Here is a 16,373-nt window from a genome sequence, read left to right as displayed (position 1 = left end):
TATAATATTTCCCTCTCTTGCTCAAATGGTTATCTGTAATATAATACTATACCTGTGATACTTCACAGTATTTCTAAGAGTATTCTGTATTACTGCATAAAATGCATACACATTCTTTCTTATGGTTATGTAATATTCCTTCATTTGGAAGAACCATAATTTGTTCACCCTGCCCTGTACTAATGTGCATTTGAGTGATTTGCAAACATTTGCTGATATAAACAATGGTACAGCAAAAATTTATATGGAATTATAACAGAGCCAGAATTGCTAGAGCAATCCTGAGGGAAAAAAACAAAGCAGGAGGCATAACTCTCCCAGACTTCAGACAATACTACAAAGCTACAGTAATCAAAACAGTGTGGAGTTGGTACAAAAACAGGCATAACGATAAACATAACAGAATAGAGAACCCAGAAATAAACCCACACACCTACAGTCAATTAATCTTCGACAAAGGAGGCAAGAATATAAAACGGGAAAAAGACAGTCTCTTCAACAAGTGGTGCTGGGAAAGTTGGACAGCTGCATGTAAATCAATGAAGTTAGAACACACCCTCACACCCTACAAAAATAAACTCAAAATGGCTTAAAGACTTAAACATAATACACGACAGCATAAAACTCCTAGAAGAGGACATAGGCAAAACATTCTCTGACATAAATTGTACCAATGTTTTCTTAGGTCAGTCTCCCAAGGCAATAGAAATAAAAACAATAATAAACAAATGGGACTTAATCAAACTTACAAGCTTTTGCACAGCAAAGGAAACCATAAAAAAAAAAAAAAGAAAAGACAACCTATGGAATGGGAGAAAATATTTGCAAATGATGCTACAGACAAGTGCTTAATCTCCAAAATACACGAACAGCTGATACAACTCAACAACAACAACAAAAAACAAACAGCCCAATCGAAAAATGGGCAGAAGACCTTAATACACATTTCTCCAAAGAAGACATACAAATGGCCAAGAGGCACATGAAAAGCTGCTCAACATCACTAATCATTAGAGAAATGAAAATCAAAACTACAATGAGGTACCACCCCACACCAGTGAGAATAGCCATCATTTAAAAGTCTACAAATAGCAAATGCTGGAGAGGGTATGGAGAAAAGGGAACCCTACTACACTATTGGTGGGAATGTAAGTTGGTATAGCTACTATGGAGAACAGTATGGAGGTGCCTCAGAAAATTAAAAATAGAATTACCATATGATCCAGCAATCCCACTCCTGGGAATATACCCAGACAAAACTATAATTCAAAAAGATATATGCACCCCTCTGTTCATAGCAGCACTATTCACAATAGCCAAGACATGGAAACAACCTAAACGTCCATCAACAGATGAATGGGTAAAGAAGACGTGGTACATATATACAATGGGATACTACTCAGCCATAAAAAAGAATGAAATAATGCTATTTGCAGCAACATGGATGCAACTAAAGATTATCATACTAAGTGAAGTAAGTCAGAAAGAGAAAGAAAAATACTATATGATATCACTTACATATGGAATCTAAAATATAACACAACTGGGGACTTCCCTGGTGGTGCAGTGGTTAAGAATCTGCCTGCCAATGCAGGGGACATGGGTTCGAGCCCTGGTCTGGGAAGATCCCACATGCCGTGGAGCAACTAAGCCCTTGTGCCACAACTACTGAGCCTGCGAGCCACAACTACTGAAGCCCACGCACCTAGAGCCGTTGCCCTGCAACAAGAGAAGCCACTGCAATGAGAAGACCGCACACCGCAACGAACAGTAGCCCCCACTCGCCACAACTAGAGAGAGCCCACGCGCAGCAACGAAGACCCAACACAGCCATAAATAAATAAATACATACATACGTACATTTATTTTAAATAAATAATTAAACTAAATTAAATTATATATAACACAAAGGAACTTATCTATGAAACAGAAACAGACTCACAGACATAGAGAATAGACTTGTGGTTGCCAAGGGGGAGGGGGAGGGGAAGGATGGACTGGGAGTTTGGGATTAGCAGGTGCAAACTATTATATACAGAATGGATAAACAACAAGGTCCTACTGTACAGCACAGGGAACTATATTCAGTATCCTGGGATAAGCCATAATGGAAAAGAATATGAAAAAGAATGCCTGAATGTATATAACTGAGTCACTTTGCTGTACAGCAGAGACTGGCACAACATTGTAAATCAACTACGCTTCAAAAAAAACCCAACAAAACAATGATACAATAGAATAACCTTTTGCATGCACCTTTGTATGTGTTGTTAAGCATGTCCATTGGATGAATTTCTAGAATAGAATTGCTGGGTCAAATAGTGTGTGCATTTGTAGTTTTTACACATGATGCCTAATTCATCTCCACAAAGTCTCCATTAATTCACATTCCGTCCCACAAGCAGTGGATGAGGGTATCTATTTCCACATACCCTCACCAGCACACGTGATGTCAGACCTTTTGAATTTCACCCATCTGATGGATGAAAAATGGCACTTCAGTGTGGTTTTAATGTGCATTTCTCTTACGGTGAATGAGGCTGGGATATTTTCACACGTTTTAGAGCCATATGTATTTATTCCATTTTTCCATTAGGTTGTTGGTCTTCCGTTATACATTTTTAAAAAAATATATTTTAAAAAGCACCATTTTATGATATGACTTGCATATATTTCCCCCAGTTTGTTTTGGTCTTTTGACATTGTTTTTTTAATTGTTTTTCCTATACACAAATTTTTTCTTTTTATCTGGTAGAACTGATTGTAGAAGCCTTTTTTTTTATGGCTTCTGGGTCCCCCCCCACTAAAATTACTCCCCAAATCCCCCAAAGTTTCTTCTAATAATTTTATGCTTTCATATCTTATGTTTAAATCTTAATTGATTTGTGCTTTATTCTGGTAGAAGATGTAAGTTTGTTTGTTTGCTTGTTTTCCAGAAGATGTTTTATCTGTGACCTAAAGCAGGAAACAAAAACATTCTCTAAACTATGAAGCCTGCAAACATCACCTATCGCAACACTCGGTAACATAAGTAACATGCATGGTGGGAGTGGGACTTGAACCCAGATCAACTTATCTTTACTGCTCTGTTCATTCAAATGCCAACCACCTGTGCACCCCAGATACTGCTGCCATGACCCACTTTACTTCTCATTTATTATTTCATTTGTGTGGGGTTTTTTTTTTTTTTTTTTGGCTACACCATGAGGCATGTGGGATCTTAGTTCCCAGACCAGGGATTGAAACTGTGCCCCCTGCATCAAGAGCGCCAAAGTCTTAACCACTGGACCACCAGGGAAGTCCCATCCATTTGTGTTATTTTAATGTCACAAACAGACTATGGGCTCCTTGTGTTAGTTTGTCTTGTGAATCTTCTTGTTCAATATAATAGTTAAGTATATAGTAGGAGGTGCAATAAAAATTGGTCATTTGATTGATGGGATGTGTATCAAAAGCTACATTTATCAAGTAATAGTCATAATTAATTTAGAGACAGAGACAGATTTAAACATGCTAATGATGATGATGAGGATGATGATGGTCTGAATCCATTCAAATGGATTTTATTGCCTCATGTAGGAAAAAAAAGTCAAACAAAATGCAAAGTGGCAGCAGATGGGTATGCGGCCAGAAAACTGAGCATCTTTGTCAAGTCAGCCACCGTTTGCTGGCATTCCGTTTGAAATTTTCATGTTTAATAATCTGCCTCTGATTTCCCAGGAGGACCCACACTGGCAGGCCTGGTGATTTGACATTGCTGTCCATTTGGAAGGGTACAAGACTGTTATTCCATACAAGGCAGATGCCACGTGGACAGAGGGCCCCGTTCTCCTGACTCGGATGAATTGGATATGGGAAGTGACTTGTCTACCAGCTGGATTCACACAAGGTTGCACAACTTCCAGTGGGGAGAATGCCCTCAGGCTGCAGCGCCCTGGGGGCTCCTAGTGTGCTCACCCTGTCTGGGGAGGTGAGAGCTTTCTCCCTCACAGCTCAGGGAGGCGTCTGTGGGTGGACTGTGCCCATCAGCTCAGGACTCAGTAGCTAAGGCGTCATCCTCAGGTGTGAGCCTGTGCTTTCCAGGTCGTGCCCTCCCATGCTTCCTCCTTTGATTCTCAGCACAATCCCTCGAATTACCCTCTATTATGCCCCCCTTTTCCAGGTGAGGAAAACTGAGGCTCTGACAGTTAAGGTCCTATGGAGCTGGGCTTCTAAGCCCAGACCTCCGGTTCCGAAGCCCACGCACTGTGATGGTTCCCGCTCAGTGCAGGCTTTCGATGGAGACTCTGAATTCTGAAACTCTTCAGCACCAGGAACAAACCTCTCCAGCCGCTGAATAAGAGCAGGTGGGATTAGAGTAAAAACGCATCATCCCGGGAGAAGGCAAGCAGCTTAGATTCCAACACTCTCACTGCCATTTGGCATAATGGTTGCAACCACTGACCGAGAGCTTAACTATGTTCCAGGCACAGCGCAAAGCTCTGTACCTACTACACTGCCATCTGATGAGGCAGGTACACTTACTAACCCCATTCTACAGAGGTGGAAACTGAGGTGCTAAGAAAGCAAACCAAGACCACTTGGCCAAGATCACTCAGCCAGTGGGTCACAAAGATGTCACTCAAGTCCACAGCTGTCTGAACCTGAACCCCACGCCTTTTCCTGCCACGTCGTGAGTTCTCAGGTGCCGATGCTAGGAAGAGAAACATGTGCCGAGACCCCTTCTTTGTGGAGGAGCTAATTCTGTAAATTAGCAAGTGACTTGTGAGCCACAAAGTCAAAGAAAGTCTACAGCTAAAAGGATTTTTGGAATCTGGTCCATTCCTTCATTTTACAGATGAGAAAACTGAGTCTCACAGGCAGCAAATGGCTGGTCCAACAGTACACGGGTCCTAGAGTCAGTGGCAGGTCAGAGAGAGAACCCAGGTTTCCCGAGTTCCACCTCCGTGCCTTAGCACTGCCACTGTTCCCTCTCAGGGAACATCAGTAAACAGGCAGGTGGCCAAGCCCGCTGGTTAACCGTCCCCAGGCCACCGCATTCTAGTTGGACCTGGACTGAGCAGCAGGCCCCATGCCGGTCAGGCAGGTGCCCTCTCGCTTTCCTGACTGCGCAGCAGAGGAAGCGTGGGCTGGACAGTCAACTCGGATATTGAAGGAAAAAAAAGAAAAGAAATCATTTACTCAGACACTTTGGGGAAAGCGCTGCCAGGGCCTGAATCGTCCAGCCTTTCGGCCTCCCAGTGCTCACTTCGTGGGCAGCCACGGAGCGTGGAAGAGCGCCACCCAGACCCAAGGCCTTCGCTCAGGACACTCGTGTCCACTGTTGACTTTCCCCGCCACGACCTGCCCGACACAGCTCTCAGGAAGGCGGACAGGAGGGAAAGGGTTGTCCTCATTTGGAACCCCCCTAAATCCTGAACACTAACCTCAGCAGCGGAGAATCTGGTTTCCGGATGACCACAGAGGATCTGGAGGCCTTTTGGGGGCCACCCTGTGAGGTCCACCCCAATGCAGATGATCTCAGAAACCGAGCCAGTTCAGTTTGGGCAAAAAGGGCAGGCTGGTTTGAACTCTCGACAATAATGATGCACCTGGCAGGCCCCTCATAGAGGCCCCTCATACCTCCTCAAACACTTGAAGAAACCCTGAGTCAGAGGAAAGTAAGAAAGCCTCAGTCCGGCAGGTAGGCCTCCACAGGTAGCATGGCCATCATCACCCCATCCCCCATCCGCCTGGGTCCCCAAGACCTCCATGCCAGGTCTCAGAAGGTCCTTCCTGGAGCATGTGTCCCAAGAGAAATCTACCAGCTGCAGCAGGAAAGCTCCAGTGCTCTCTCCAGGCTTCTCAGAAAGATGCCAAGAAGACCAGGTGAGCGGTGTCAGGATGCGTGAGGAAAGGAGCAGGGAGACCCGGGAGGGGAGGGGCCTGTCCAGCTCCCATTCACGGTTCCTTCTTTTCTCTCCTCGCTTTTTTCAGACCTCAGCTGGTTCATGGTGCAAGCCCTCAGCAGCCACCAGGCCTCCTCTGCAGCTGTCGCAGCTCCGGGCACCTGCCTCCCGCTTGTGCTTATGTTGGTTGCCGTGGAGACATAAGGGCGGGCTTGAATGGAGTCGAAAGGTCCAGGCTGGGCGATGGAATAGGGCCAGGTGTATTTTTAAAGCCATCTGGGAAAGCTGGTCGTCACGAGAAGAGCCTCCTTCCCTGGTCAATGGGTCCCTGCTTTAGGGACTGGTTCACAAAGGCAAAATGGATGAAAGCTGAGCCCCTCTTTTGGCCTTAACCCACTGGATATTTTAAGTAAAAAGTTACTGTCTGTATTGTATTTGGGACTTTTGCCTTTTGACGCAAATGCACCTTAGGGGAAATCATGACCTCCCGGCATGTGTAGAGACAGCGTGGGGTTCTGGACATAATGAGAGAAAAGGTTTATACATCACACACCAGGCACTTTTTTACAGTTCTTTGTGTTCCTAATTAGCCCACTTAATCTTCACAACTGCTTCGTGAGTGAAACCCTACTCTGAGCCCCGTTTTACAGGCAGCAAAACTGAGGCACATAGAAGGCAATTTGCCTGCCCAACATCACAAAGCTAAGGGAGACACAAGATTTGAACCCAGGCAGCATGGTACCAGAGGTCCTACTCCTAATCAATAGGCTGTTCTGCCTCTGCAATAATTTGGGGCCCAGAAAGTCCTGATTTGGAAATTTGGCCCTGGCACTATGTGACCTCAGGCAAGTGACTGCATCTCTCTGAATGGTAGTCCCCTCTTTGGTAAAACTGGGGTACTAATGTCTTGTGAAATTGTTGTGAAGATTAGAAGTCAGGTACGTAAAGAGTCTAGCAAATAAGCAGTGCTCTATGCAAGGTAACTTTATTAGTGTTAGTGGCGGCTCCCTTAGCTACTGGACCCCAGCTCTGGTATCACAGCAGGGGGTTGCTGAGCTGTAACCGCCGCTGTCCAGAAGGGGCGGGTGGGCAAGCAACTGCAAAAGGGCCAGCAGCACCACAGCTGCTGGCAGATGTTGCTGCTTCCCTGTCATAGGCCTCCGCACTCACCAGGCCCCGTGGGCTGCCAGCTCCTGTCACAAGCACCTGTAACTATGCCAGAAGGCTTCCCCAGTCGTGGAAGTTGCCTGGGGAAGCATGTCCCCAGGAGCTGGTGGATCAATATCCCAGTCCCCTGTCTCCCTGAGGTCCCAGGAGATCTGAGCCCCAGCTGCCCACAGCAGGAATCGGCTCGTGAACTCCCCCAGGACTGACGGCCTTCCCTTCCCTGTCTCGGTTTCCCAATGCCCTACAGGGATCACCTCCCAAGCACACCACTTGCACCCAAATCCTTGTCTCAGGGTCTGCTCTGGAAAGGGATCCAAATGACGACAGTATTCATGCCTGTGCCTCTGATCCTGATGTCCTTAAAGAAAGCACTCGGGGGACACTTGACCCAATGGAAAAGGCAACTGTAGGAGAAAAACTGATTGATGGCCCCCAAAGAGGTCCAGACCCTAATTCCTGGAACCTGTAAAGGTTACTTTATACGACAAAAGGAACTTTGCAGGTGGGATTAAATTAAGAAATTTAGGAGGGGGAGATTATCTGGCTGGGCCCTAAATGTAGTCACAAGGGCCCTTATAAGAGAGAGGCAGAGGAAGACTGACACGGAAGAAGAAGACAATGTGACCGCTGAGTGGCCATAGGAAACTAATACAGGAACTCAGGGGCAACCCTGAGCAGTGGTCCTCAAAGCGCGGCCCGTGGACCTGCAGCATCAGCAGTGTCTGAGATCTTATTAGAAGTGCAAACTCATGGGCGCCACTCCAGACCCACTGCGTCAGAAATTCCGGGGGTGGGCCCAGCAGTCTGTCTTAACAAACCTTCCAGGTGATGCTGATGCTGGCTCTAATGGTTAGCCACGGCTAGGCGTTAGAATCACCTGGGGAGCTCTCAACACTCTCAGTGCCCGATCCCATGCCCCGGAGAGTCTGATGAAATTGGTCTGTTCAGCCTGGACGCTGGGCGCCTGTAAAGCATCCCGGGTAATTCTCAGCTCTCCAGAGCTGAGAACCAGTGCTGTAGTTTGAGAACCACCGATCCAGAACATTACATTTCAAACTGAGCTTTGAAGAGCTTGGGAAGTCTGGAAAAATGCCTAGACTGCTAAAGAAGGATGAGGCAGGGTCCAAACCAGCAGGGCTTCTGACCCAGATGGTCCAGATAGGCAGAGGTAATGAGGAAGGCAGCCCAGGTGTGAGACGGGAGCGCGCAGTGGGGACTCAGGAGCTTCTCCATGCCAAACAGTCGCTGTGGTGTGGGTCAGGACTGCCAGGTTGCCCTGGTTTCCAAAAGGTTTTTTGGTTTTTAAGAGACATCAGAAATATATTTTAAAAATTTGTTAAATCACTTGAGTTTTAAATGTTAGCAACTAAGGCAATTTTTAAAAGTTTTCTCTGTCTCTTTTTTTTTTTAAGTACTGCAACATGATGGCTGAGTACAGCTCCACGTGAAGACTGGACTCGGTCCTTGGGCAGGTGGTTTGCGAGCTCCAGCTCTACTGTAAGGGTCTTTCATTCACCCCTTGAGCCCAGCAGACTAGTCTTCTCAGGGTGATGACAGGAACTCCATGTGGGCAGGATGTTCTTGTCTGCTCACTGCTGCGTCCCAGTTCCAGGTACCAGAGTTGGGACTTACTAAGTGTTTGTTGAATGAATAAGTGCTCATAGCAATCCTGTGAGACTACTATACCCATTTTACAGATGAGGGAGTCGGGGCTCACACCACAGTTACGGTGTGAGCGCCCCACATTCACCCAGAGGCAGGATTCAGACCCAAGGCTCCCACAGCAGGGACAACTGTGAAGAGCAAATACACTGCAGCTGTGAAAAAGCTTGGCCAGATAAGGGGTTTGGGGGCACTTGGTACCAATTGTAAGAGCAACGCGAGCAGTAGTTACGACGTGAACTGCGTTTCAAGAAGACGGGTCCCCAGCCTACTTGGTGACTCACAGAAGTCAGAGGGGTTTCTGTTCCTTCTGGAGCTATGTTGTTTTTGTATGGTCGTGGGTCTGAGGAAAGAAGGCTTGGGTGTGGTGAGTGACAATGTCGGTGCTTGGCCTGGATCTCTGGAGAGAAAGTCCTTGTCTCTCACACCCACCCCTCTGTGAGCTGGAGACGGGTCCACTGCTTCATTCAGAGGCTTGGGGTGGGGTGAAGTGGGCAAGCTGGGACCCCTGGAGGGCCCTTTAATTTAAGAAGCCTCTCTGATTATATTATCCAGAGGAAATATGGGGAGCTAAATCGGAGGAGATGGCAGGGAAGTACATTACAGAACATTAAACAATAGCAGACCAGCATCAGACACAAATAAATGGCCCATAATCTAGTGCCAAGAACATGATTGGTCCCAAGCAGTGGCCTGGCTGGCTTCCAGTCAGGGGAGTGCAGGGCTGGACACCACGTCCTATAGGCCACAAAACGCCTGCCCTGGTCACATTCCAGCACCCACAGGAGAAGATTGCAGCACCCAGACAGAACTCATAAGCTTCCACAAGATCTCACTCTCCAGGACTGGAGGTGGGTCTTCTCTCCATCTTGTCCTGAGCCCTGGACCCAAACATCATCGGGAGAGTTCCTGCCTGCCTGAGAAATCCCATGTTGGAGAAGGGAAGCCACGTGTGTCTATGGGCTCACACCCCTGAAGAGAATGTCTGTGAAATGGGGTTCCCCTGGCTCCAGGAAGCCTCATTCCCCAAAATGAGCAGGTTGAAGCTCATCTCACTAGAGCATCCTTTAGCTTAGATCTTTAACTCCTGTTACAACACAAATACCTCCAAAGAAAGACAAACCAGTACCCTGGCAAGTCGTGCACCTTTAGTATGAAGTCCTTGTCTCAATCGTTTGCTAAGAGCTTCAGGCACTGATGTCTTGAGGAGAAGGCAGGAGAGTGCAGAGGATAAAGACCTGGAGCTGGGTTTTTGGAGGCTGGGGTACAGGACCTTAAAAGCTACTATCACTGTTTATCCATGGTCATAGCAGATTTGGTCTACATTGGTAAGAGCCCTGGACTTATAGTCAGCAGGCAGGGTTCCAGTCTCCAGCTCTCCCCACACCAGCTGTGCCATCTTGGGCAAGTCACTTAACCTCTCTGAGCCTTCATTCCTCCATCTGAAAATGAGGAGTGAGGCCACACCCATCCTGGGTGCTGTGAGAGACTGAAGTGTGCAGAAGGCCTTTCATTCTATAAATATCACTGTCCTTGGGTCTGTGCCACCACATTCTAGAAACTGTACAACAACGGAGCCGCATCCGTGGATGGACCCTGGGGCTGAGTCAGTGCACAGACCACAGCGAGTCCAGCCAGGCCCGCCAAACCCAGGCCAGATCAGCTGACCCTTAGCTGATCCACAGACACTTGAACTTCAACAATAAACAACTGTTGTTCAGCCACTGAGTGTTAGCGTGGTGTATTGCCCGGCAGGGGTTAAAAGACACCAAAGTTAGGGCTCCTGACACTTTAAATCTTAGGGTCATGTTCAATAGAAATTAATATATATGACACGTCTCTGCCTTCTTAGGCAAAATGAAGTGAGTACAAGTCTGTCTTCACTGGGTCATTCATGCTCATCACAGTGCAAACCAGTCAACGAGCAGTAAGTCAGTGGTGCCTTCAGGGGATACAAACAGAATGGAGGCTCTAGAAATAATTCCAATTGGCTATCCTTTCTGATCTCAGAACTATTCCCTGGTTCTTTGCCATTTTTCTTGTAATCAGTTTTATCAGCTGCCTTTGTTGTTCTTATTGTCACTGTGTCTATCTTAAGCAGCAGTCCCCTCCCCAATCTCCTGTGCTACGGCTACGTCACCACCCTCAAGAAGCCTGCTCACTGAGCCTGCGAGGATGATGTCCCACGTAAGAGTTCACAAGCTTGGAGTGCGGGCCTGAGCTAGTTTTCTCTGTATCCAGGGCAGGTGCTTTCGTGCTGGGATTGCTATCATCAATTTTGGTCTCTTTGATGCTTTTTGTTCTCTCTTGCTCCTCTCGGGGACCCGATAGTGGAGGCTGCCAGGCAATGAACATCTGATCCAGAGAGCTGTGTTGTGTCTGGCGTTGCTGGAATCCAGTCTCTTCTGAAGAGAGTGAAGGAAAGAACCAGCCCACAGGCCTGTAAGAGCACTTCCTCCATCCCAGCCCGTCTCTGGGGCCTGTGCTACCTGCGGTTCCCCCAGAGCAGAGCCGTGTTCTGCTTGTCTTGTGTCCCCTGCAGCCACTTCGCACAGTGCCAGGCGCACAGTAGGCGCTCACTAAGCTACAGTGGGTGGAATGAAAAGATTTCCTGGTGGCACTTTTCACTATGTGCACAGGGCTGGGCTTCTTCAGAAGAGTTAAGAATCCATGAGCTTCTGAATACAGACTATTTCACATCAGATTGTGGGAAACTATTTTGAAAGGATTAAAGTTCTCCTGTGTTAAGGAACAGTTCCCGTTTCAGGGCATAAGTTTATTTCTGAACTGTGCTATCAGGAAGCCCTGGCGACAAGAAGAAGGGGACAAACAAAGTGAGGAAGCAGGAGGAAGCAGATGTCTTTGCTCTGTTGAGCTGACACCTTAGTGATTCCCCCCAGAGCTACCCCATTGTTTTACCAAATATTTAAAGAGCACATTCCCCACCAGAAGACCTGGATGTAGCAGTTTACAAGGAAGTGCCTATGGACAGGTGAGCTACCTCTTCTTAGTTTCCACTCCCTTCACTCAGCCAGGGGCTGACCCCCATGACTGCCTCAAGGGGCTCCCCTGCCCCGGCTTCCGGTTGGGTTTGGCCATGAGAGGCACTGCCAAGAGGTGGTCGGATTGGAGGGGAGAGCGGTCGGGGTACTTCTTCTGCGCTTGCTCTCTGCTTTGGGTCCCCTTGTGACCAAGGCTCCTCTCAGCGGCCCCTCCTCCAAGGTCCCAGATCTCCCCGGGATCCAGTTCCCCACTTGGTCCTCTTGTCTCCTCAAGCACCGGGGTGGTAAAGGCTTCCCTCGGCTGCTCATGTCTCAGCCTTCCTTCTTGGCGCCCCTAAGCCCACCCACACCCCTGAAAGCGGGCCCCTCATTCCAGTCTTTTCTCGAACCGTCTGAGTTACTTCTCCTTCCTGCTGTTACCCTGACTGGAACGGTCTGTACCAAGTCTTGCCTAAGAGATATCTAAGCTATGCCGAGGCTCTCTTGAGGGCAAGGAGTTCAAAGAAAATCAGAGGTCCTCTTCTCTCCAGCTTTCAGAACTCACTGGCCATTCTGGCTGTATCTAAATTAAGTGGTAGAAAATGATGGCAGACTCCAATCTACAGATGAGAAAAGTTTTCATTCCTTCATGCACTCATCCACTCACCAACTATTTATTGGGCATCTACCCGATATTCCCCCACGTAACTAGTGATAATGGCCAAGACAGACACAGTCCCTGCCCGCATGGTGTTTACAGTCTACCGCCAACCACCTGCCAGAAGCCAGAGAGCCCGCCAGAGGCAGGGCTGGGACCAGAAGACTGAGTTTCTTTGAGTCCTGAGCCTTTGGCAGATCCTCCAAGGAAGCTATGGCCCAAACAAGGTTAAGAACCACCAAGCAGACCAAATTAACTATGAAGCTTCCCCCCTGAATTGGGGAATAACGACCCACTCACTCCCAGAAGCTTGGCGCTCTCAGCCTGAACTGGGGGTGGGACATGCCGAACCGGCCACCTTTCCTGCCCCCCACCTCCAACATTCTCCGCAAACCGCCTGCCCTCCTCCCGCCCCTCACACGTTTATAATTAGCCCCATGCCCTCCTCTGTGTCCCTCCCTCAGGGCCCACAGAGGCTGGCAGCTCGACGGGTCACTGAGCCATTCTTATGAATGGAGAGGGCTGGGGACTGCATCCAGAGCTGTGCCCTCCCTCCTGGAGCGCCTGTGCCCAGCAGAGGCGGTGGCAGTGAAACTTCTGCCTCAACTCAAGTACTTCTGAGCTGCGTGCTGGAGGGTGTGAAGGAAACGGCTTTTTCTGGGGAGAGCCAGGGGTGACCGAGGAGAACTGAGGGGGGCTGTGATGGGACCGGCTGCCAAGCCTGGGGTCTGTCCGCCCCCCTCAAGCCCTCCGGAAACATCCGAGTTTCCTCAGAAAGCTTTAAAGAGGCCGTGCCGGTAACCCAATACTTCCCCTGCCCGGGGTCGGGCCCGACAAGGGCAAAGCCTGGAGCCCTCAGGAGAGGTTGCCAGGCCGGGCGGAAAGAACCCTCTCCCCACCCCCAGCGCTACGCCCAGCTCCGGGCCCGCCTGCCCCCTGCAGCCCCTCCACCTCCCCTCTTCGCTGAGGCCGAAGAGAAGCCCACCTCGGGGAGAAAGCCCAGCAGGAAAGCCCACGGGGCCGGAGAGACGGAGACCTGGTCCTGAGGCTGCAGGGGCCCCCGGACCCGGGACAACCAACGGGACTCCCGGTCAGCCCGCTGCACAGCATCCTCTGTGGGCCGAGCCCCCCGCGATGGGTTCAGGGCTGTATTTATGGAAGTGTCTGGACGACTCACTTGCCTTCCTCTCTGCCTCTGTTAAGCTCCCCACAATTCCCAACCCAAACGCAACCCAGCAGCCAGTGAGGGGAAGAAACAGTCTGTTCAAGGGTCTCTGGCTTTGAGCAGCCAGGCAGGGACAAGGACAGAAGGGGCGTCCCAACGGGGGTTGGCTGGGCGACCGGAGGCTGCTGGGGCCGGCTCCCTCCCAGCCTCCCTCCACCCCGAGGGGGACGGCTGCAGAACAGCCCGCCTCCCTTCCCCTGCCCGACACAGGGGAGACAGGGAAGTTGTGGTCCTGCTTTACCTGCTGAAATCGGAAGCACGCTGGTGAGGAAAGTGGGCTGAGACACGATGAAGCGGAAGAAAAGCTGAAGATAAATTCCCAGGGTCACTGGATTCAGGACAACCATGCTGGCTGCGGTCTGGAAAGTGTCAAGTTCTCAACGAAGGGCTGCAAGGAGCCTCGCTTATCTGTGCTTTGTCTTCCCCACGCTGTTTGCCTCTCTCTCCCTCACTCTCTCTGCCTCTCTCTCTCCGTCTCTCTCTCTCCCTCCCTCTCTCTCCCTCTCTCTCCTTTCCCCATGCCTTTACCAAGAAAGAATGCCAACCATTTCCCACTAAACCTTCTCCGTACTACACAGGGTTATATTTATCTTGAGCACTGGATCAAATGCCCTCATTAAAATTAAGATATCTGAATTTTCTTCTTTGGTGACTGAGGTAAGAGGCCATTGAAGAGGTGATTAAAAAGGCAGCCAGATCTCAAACATCCACTAGAAGCAGTCCTCAAGGGCAGACAGATTTCCTCATTGATTATCCACCAGTGCCTATCGCCTCGCAGCTGGGGTGTCCAGCAGCATCACAGAATCCATTCGAACCTCTGGATTCAAACTGAATTTCCGTGGAGACAAATCCTTCTGCTGTCAGTCTGTGACATTTTTACCCACTGGGGGACAAATGTAAAGCTGACCCTGGATTTTTTTCTTTAATCATCCAATAAAACGCGGAGGTGTGGGTGGGGAGATTTTATAGTTTCCAAGACAGCTTTCTCCATAAAAAAGTGTTTATCTCTCTCCAGAATCTACAGCCTTTATCCCATGCAAAGCAGCGCATGAAAAAATGAAAAGTGTCAATGGATTGCAAAGTGAATGATTATTGATCAAACTGCATTTGGGAAACATCATTGACTTGACCTTCGGCCAGACAAAATTCTTCAAATAAAAAGTGTCACATCCTTTGATGAATCCTCTTATGAGTTTATAAAGACTGTTATAGAGATCCTTAGGTCTCTCTATATAAATAATTAAAATAATAACCCACATTTTGCTTTGATCTACATAACATACTCCCAGGGCCTCATGGGAGCTAATTCAGAAATGGTGTGGTAGCTCCTGACTCTGGGGTCCAGTAGCTGAGCCTCACTCTGGGGGAAGGTGGGGTTGGGTGAAAGCATAGGATGAGGCGATACCCACGGCGCCAGCACCAGAGGGGCTTGACTCCAGTTCTGCTGTGACCGTGGACAAATTCCTTGATCTCTCTACGCCTCAGTTTTCTCATACAATGGAGGCATTCCCCTTTAAAGCCTTGTTGGAAAGGTTAAATTAGGTAACACGGGATGACTCATACATGAATTTAAAATTGTGTATAGAGACAGCCAAAATGAAACCCGCGGAGCCATCGTAAATGGGCGGCAGATATGGCCACCAACAATCTCTCCCATCCCTGTACGTACACTCCACTCTTCCCAACAAGAGGCAGGGTCTGTTTCCCCTCCCGTCCAGTCTGGGCTGGCCTTGTGACTAGCTTTGACCAACAGAATGTGGCTGAAGTGACACTGTGCCATTTCCAGGCCTAGGTCTTAACAGGTCTGGCAGCTTTTGCTTTTGCCTTTTCTTGGAAACCAGCTGCCACATTAAAAAGTCTGGACTATTGAATAGGCCACAGGAAGCGGGAAGCAGCAGGCCCCTGGCTGTCTGGCCATCTCAGAAGAGGCACTAGACATGAGAGTGAGGTCAATTTGGATCATCTGGCCTCATTCAGGTCCCCAGATGATGGCAGTCACAGAAGTGACCAGGGGAGACCAGCTGAAGAACTACACAGATGAACACAGCCCAAATTACAGATTCATGAGCAAATGAGATGGCTGTTGTTTTTGCCTTCAGTGTCCTGAAGCCACTAGGTCTTAAGGTGATTTGTTATGCAGCAACAGCTAACTGATACAGGATTTATAAGAAAAGCATGAAGAATATACTTGAGTTACATTCAAAATTAACAGGGCAGCTTAAAGAGGGGGTACCCCATGTCGCTGTTCCCAAAATGTTTAATAGAAGGATCGTGATTGTTGGCCAAGTCCAACCAGGGAATTCTCAGGCTTGTTCTCATTAACTCTGGAAACCTCTGGCCCCAGCAGTGGGCTTTGGGTGGCTTGGAGAAGATGCAGGCTACGTGGGGGGAAGGTAACTTTTAAGTAACTTGGTGCCAGAATCTGAACTTTTACCGTCCAGCTCTGATTCCTCCTGTGAGAAACAAAGGGATATCTCCTTCTCTCAGCGCACAGATTTCACCACTGACCATGCAGTTGGCACAGATTATGTCACTATGTCCTGCCCGTGACACCTGCTGGTATTGTTTTTGAACTGCTTCTAAACCACCGTATGTTGCTCTCTAACCTGTGTTAACGTCTCTAAAGATGAGAGACTGGGACTTCCCTGGTGGTCCAGCAGCTAAGACTCCGCGCTCCCAATGCAGGGGGCCCGGGTTTGATCCCTGGTCAGGGAACTAGAGCCCACGTGCCACAACTAAGAGTTCGCGTGCCACAACTAAAGATCTTGCACGCGGCAACAAAGATCCTGCAT

General features: G+C 48.7%; 1 protein-coding gene across 2 annotated transcripts in view; it reads right to left on the bottom strand.

The window, feature by feature from the left end:
- Positions 1 to 13,928, bottom strand: part of COLQ (collagen like tail subunit of asymmetric acetylcholinesterase) — a gene marked incomplete at both ends in the record, with an annotated part of 64,275 nt that extends 50,347 nt beyond the window's left edge. For both annotated transcript variants that reach the window (XM_079704571.1, XM_079704572.1), the window contains one exon: positions 13,823 to 13,928. In XM_079704571.1, the coding sequence (XP_079560697.1) occupies positions 13,823 to 13,928 (106 nt within the window). The remainder of the gene's footprint in view (positions 1 to 13,822) is intronic.
- Between the last annotated feature and the right edge of the window lie 2,445 nt (positions 13,929 to 16,373).

The sequence above is a fragment of the Hyperoodon ampullatus genome, assembly GCF_949752795.1.
Source record: "Hyperoodon ampullatus genome assembly, chromosome: 5".
In the NCBI taxonomy this organism is placed as follows: Eukaryota; Metazoa; Chordata; class Mammalia; order Artiodactyla; family Ziphiidae; genus Hyperoodon; species Hyperoodon ampullatus.
This window is presented reverse-complemented; position numbering and strand designations above follow the sequence as displayed.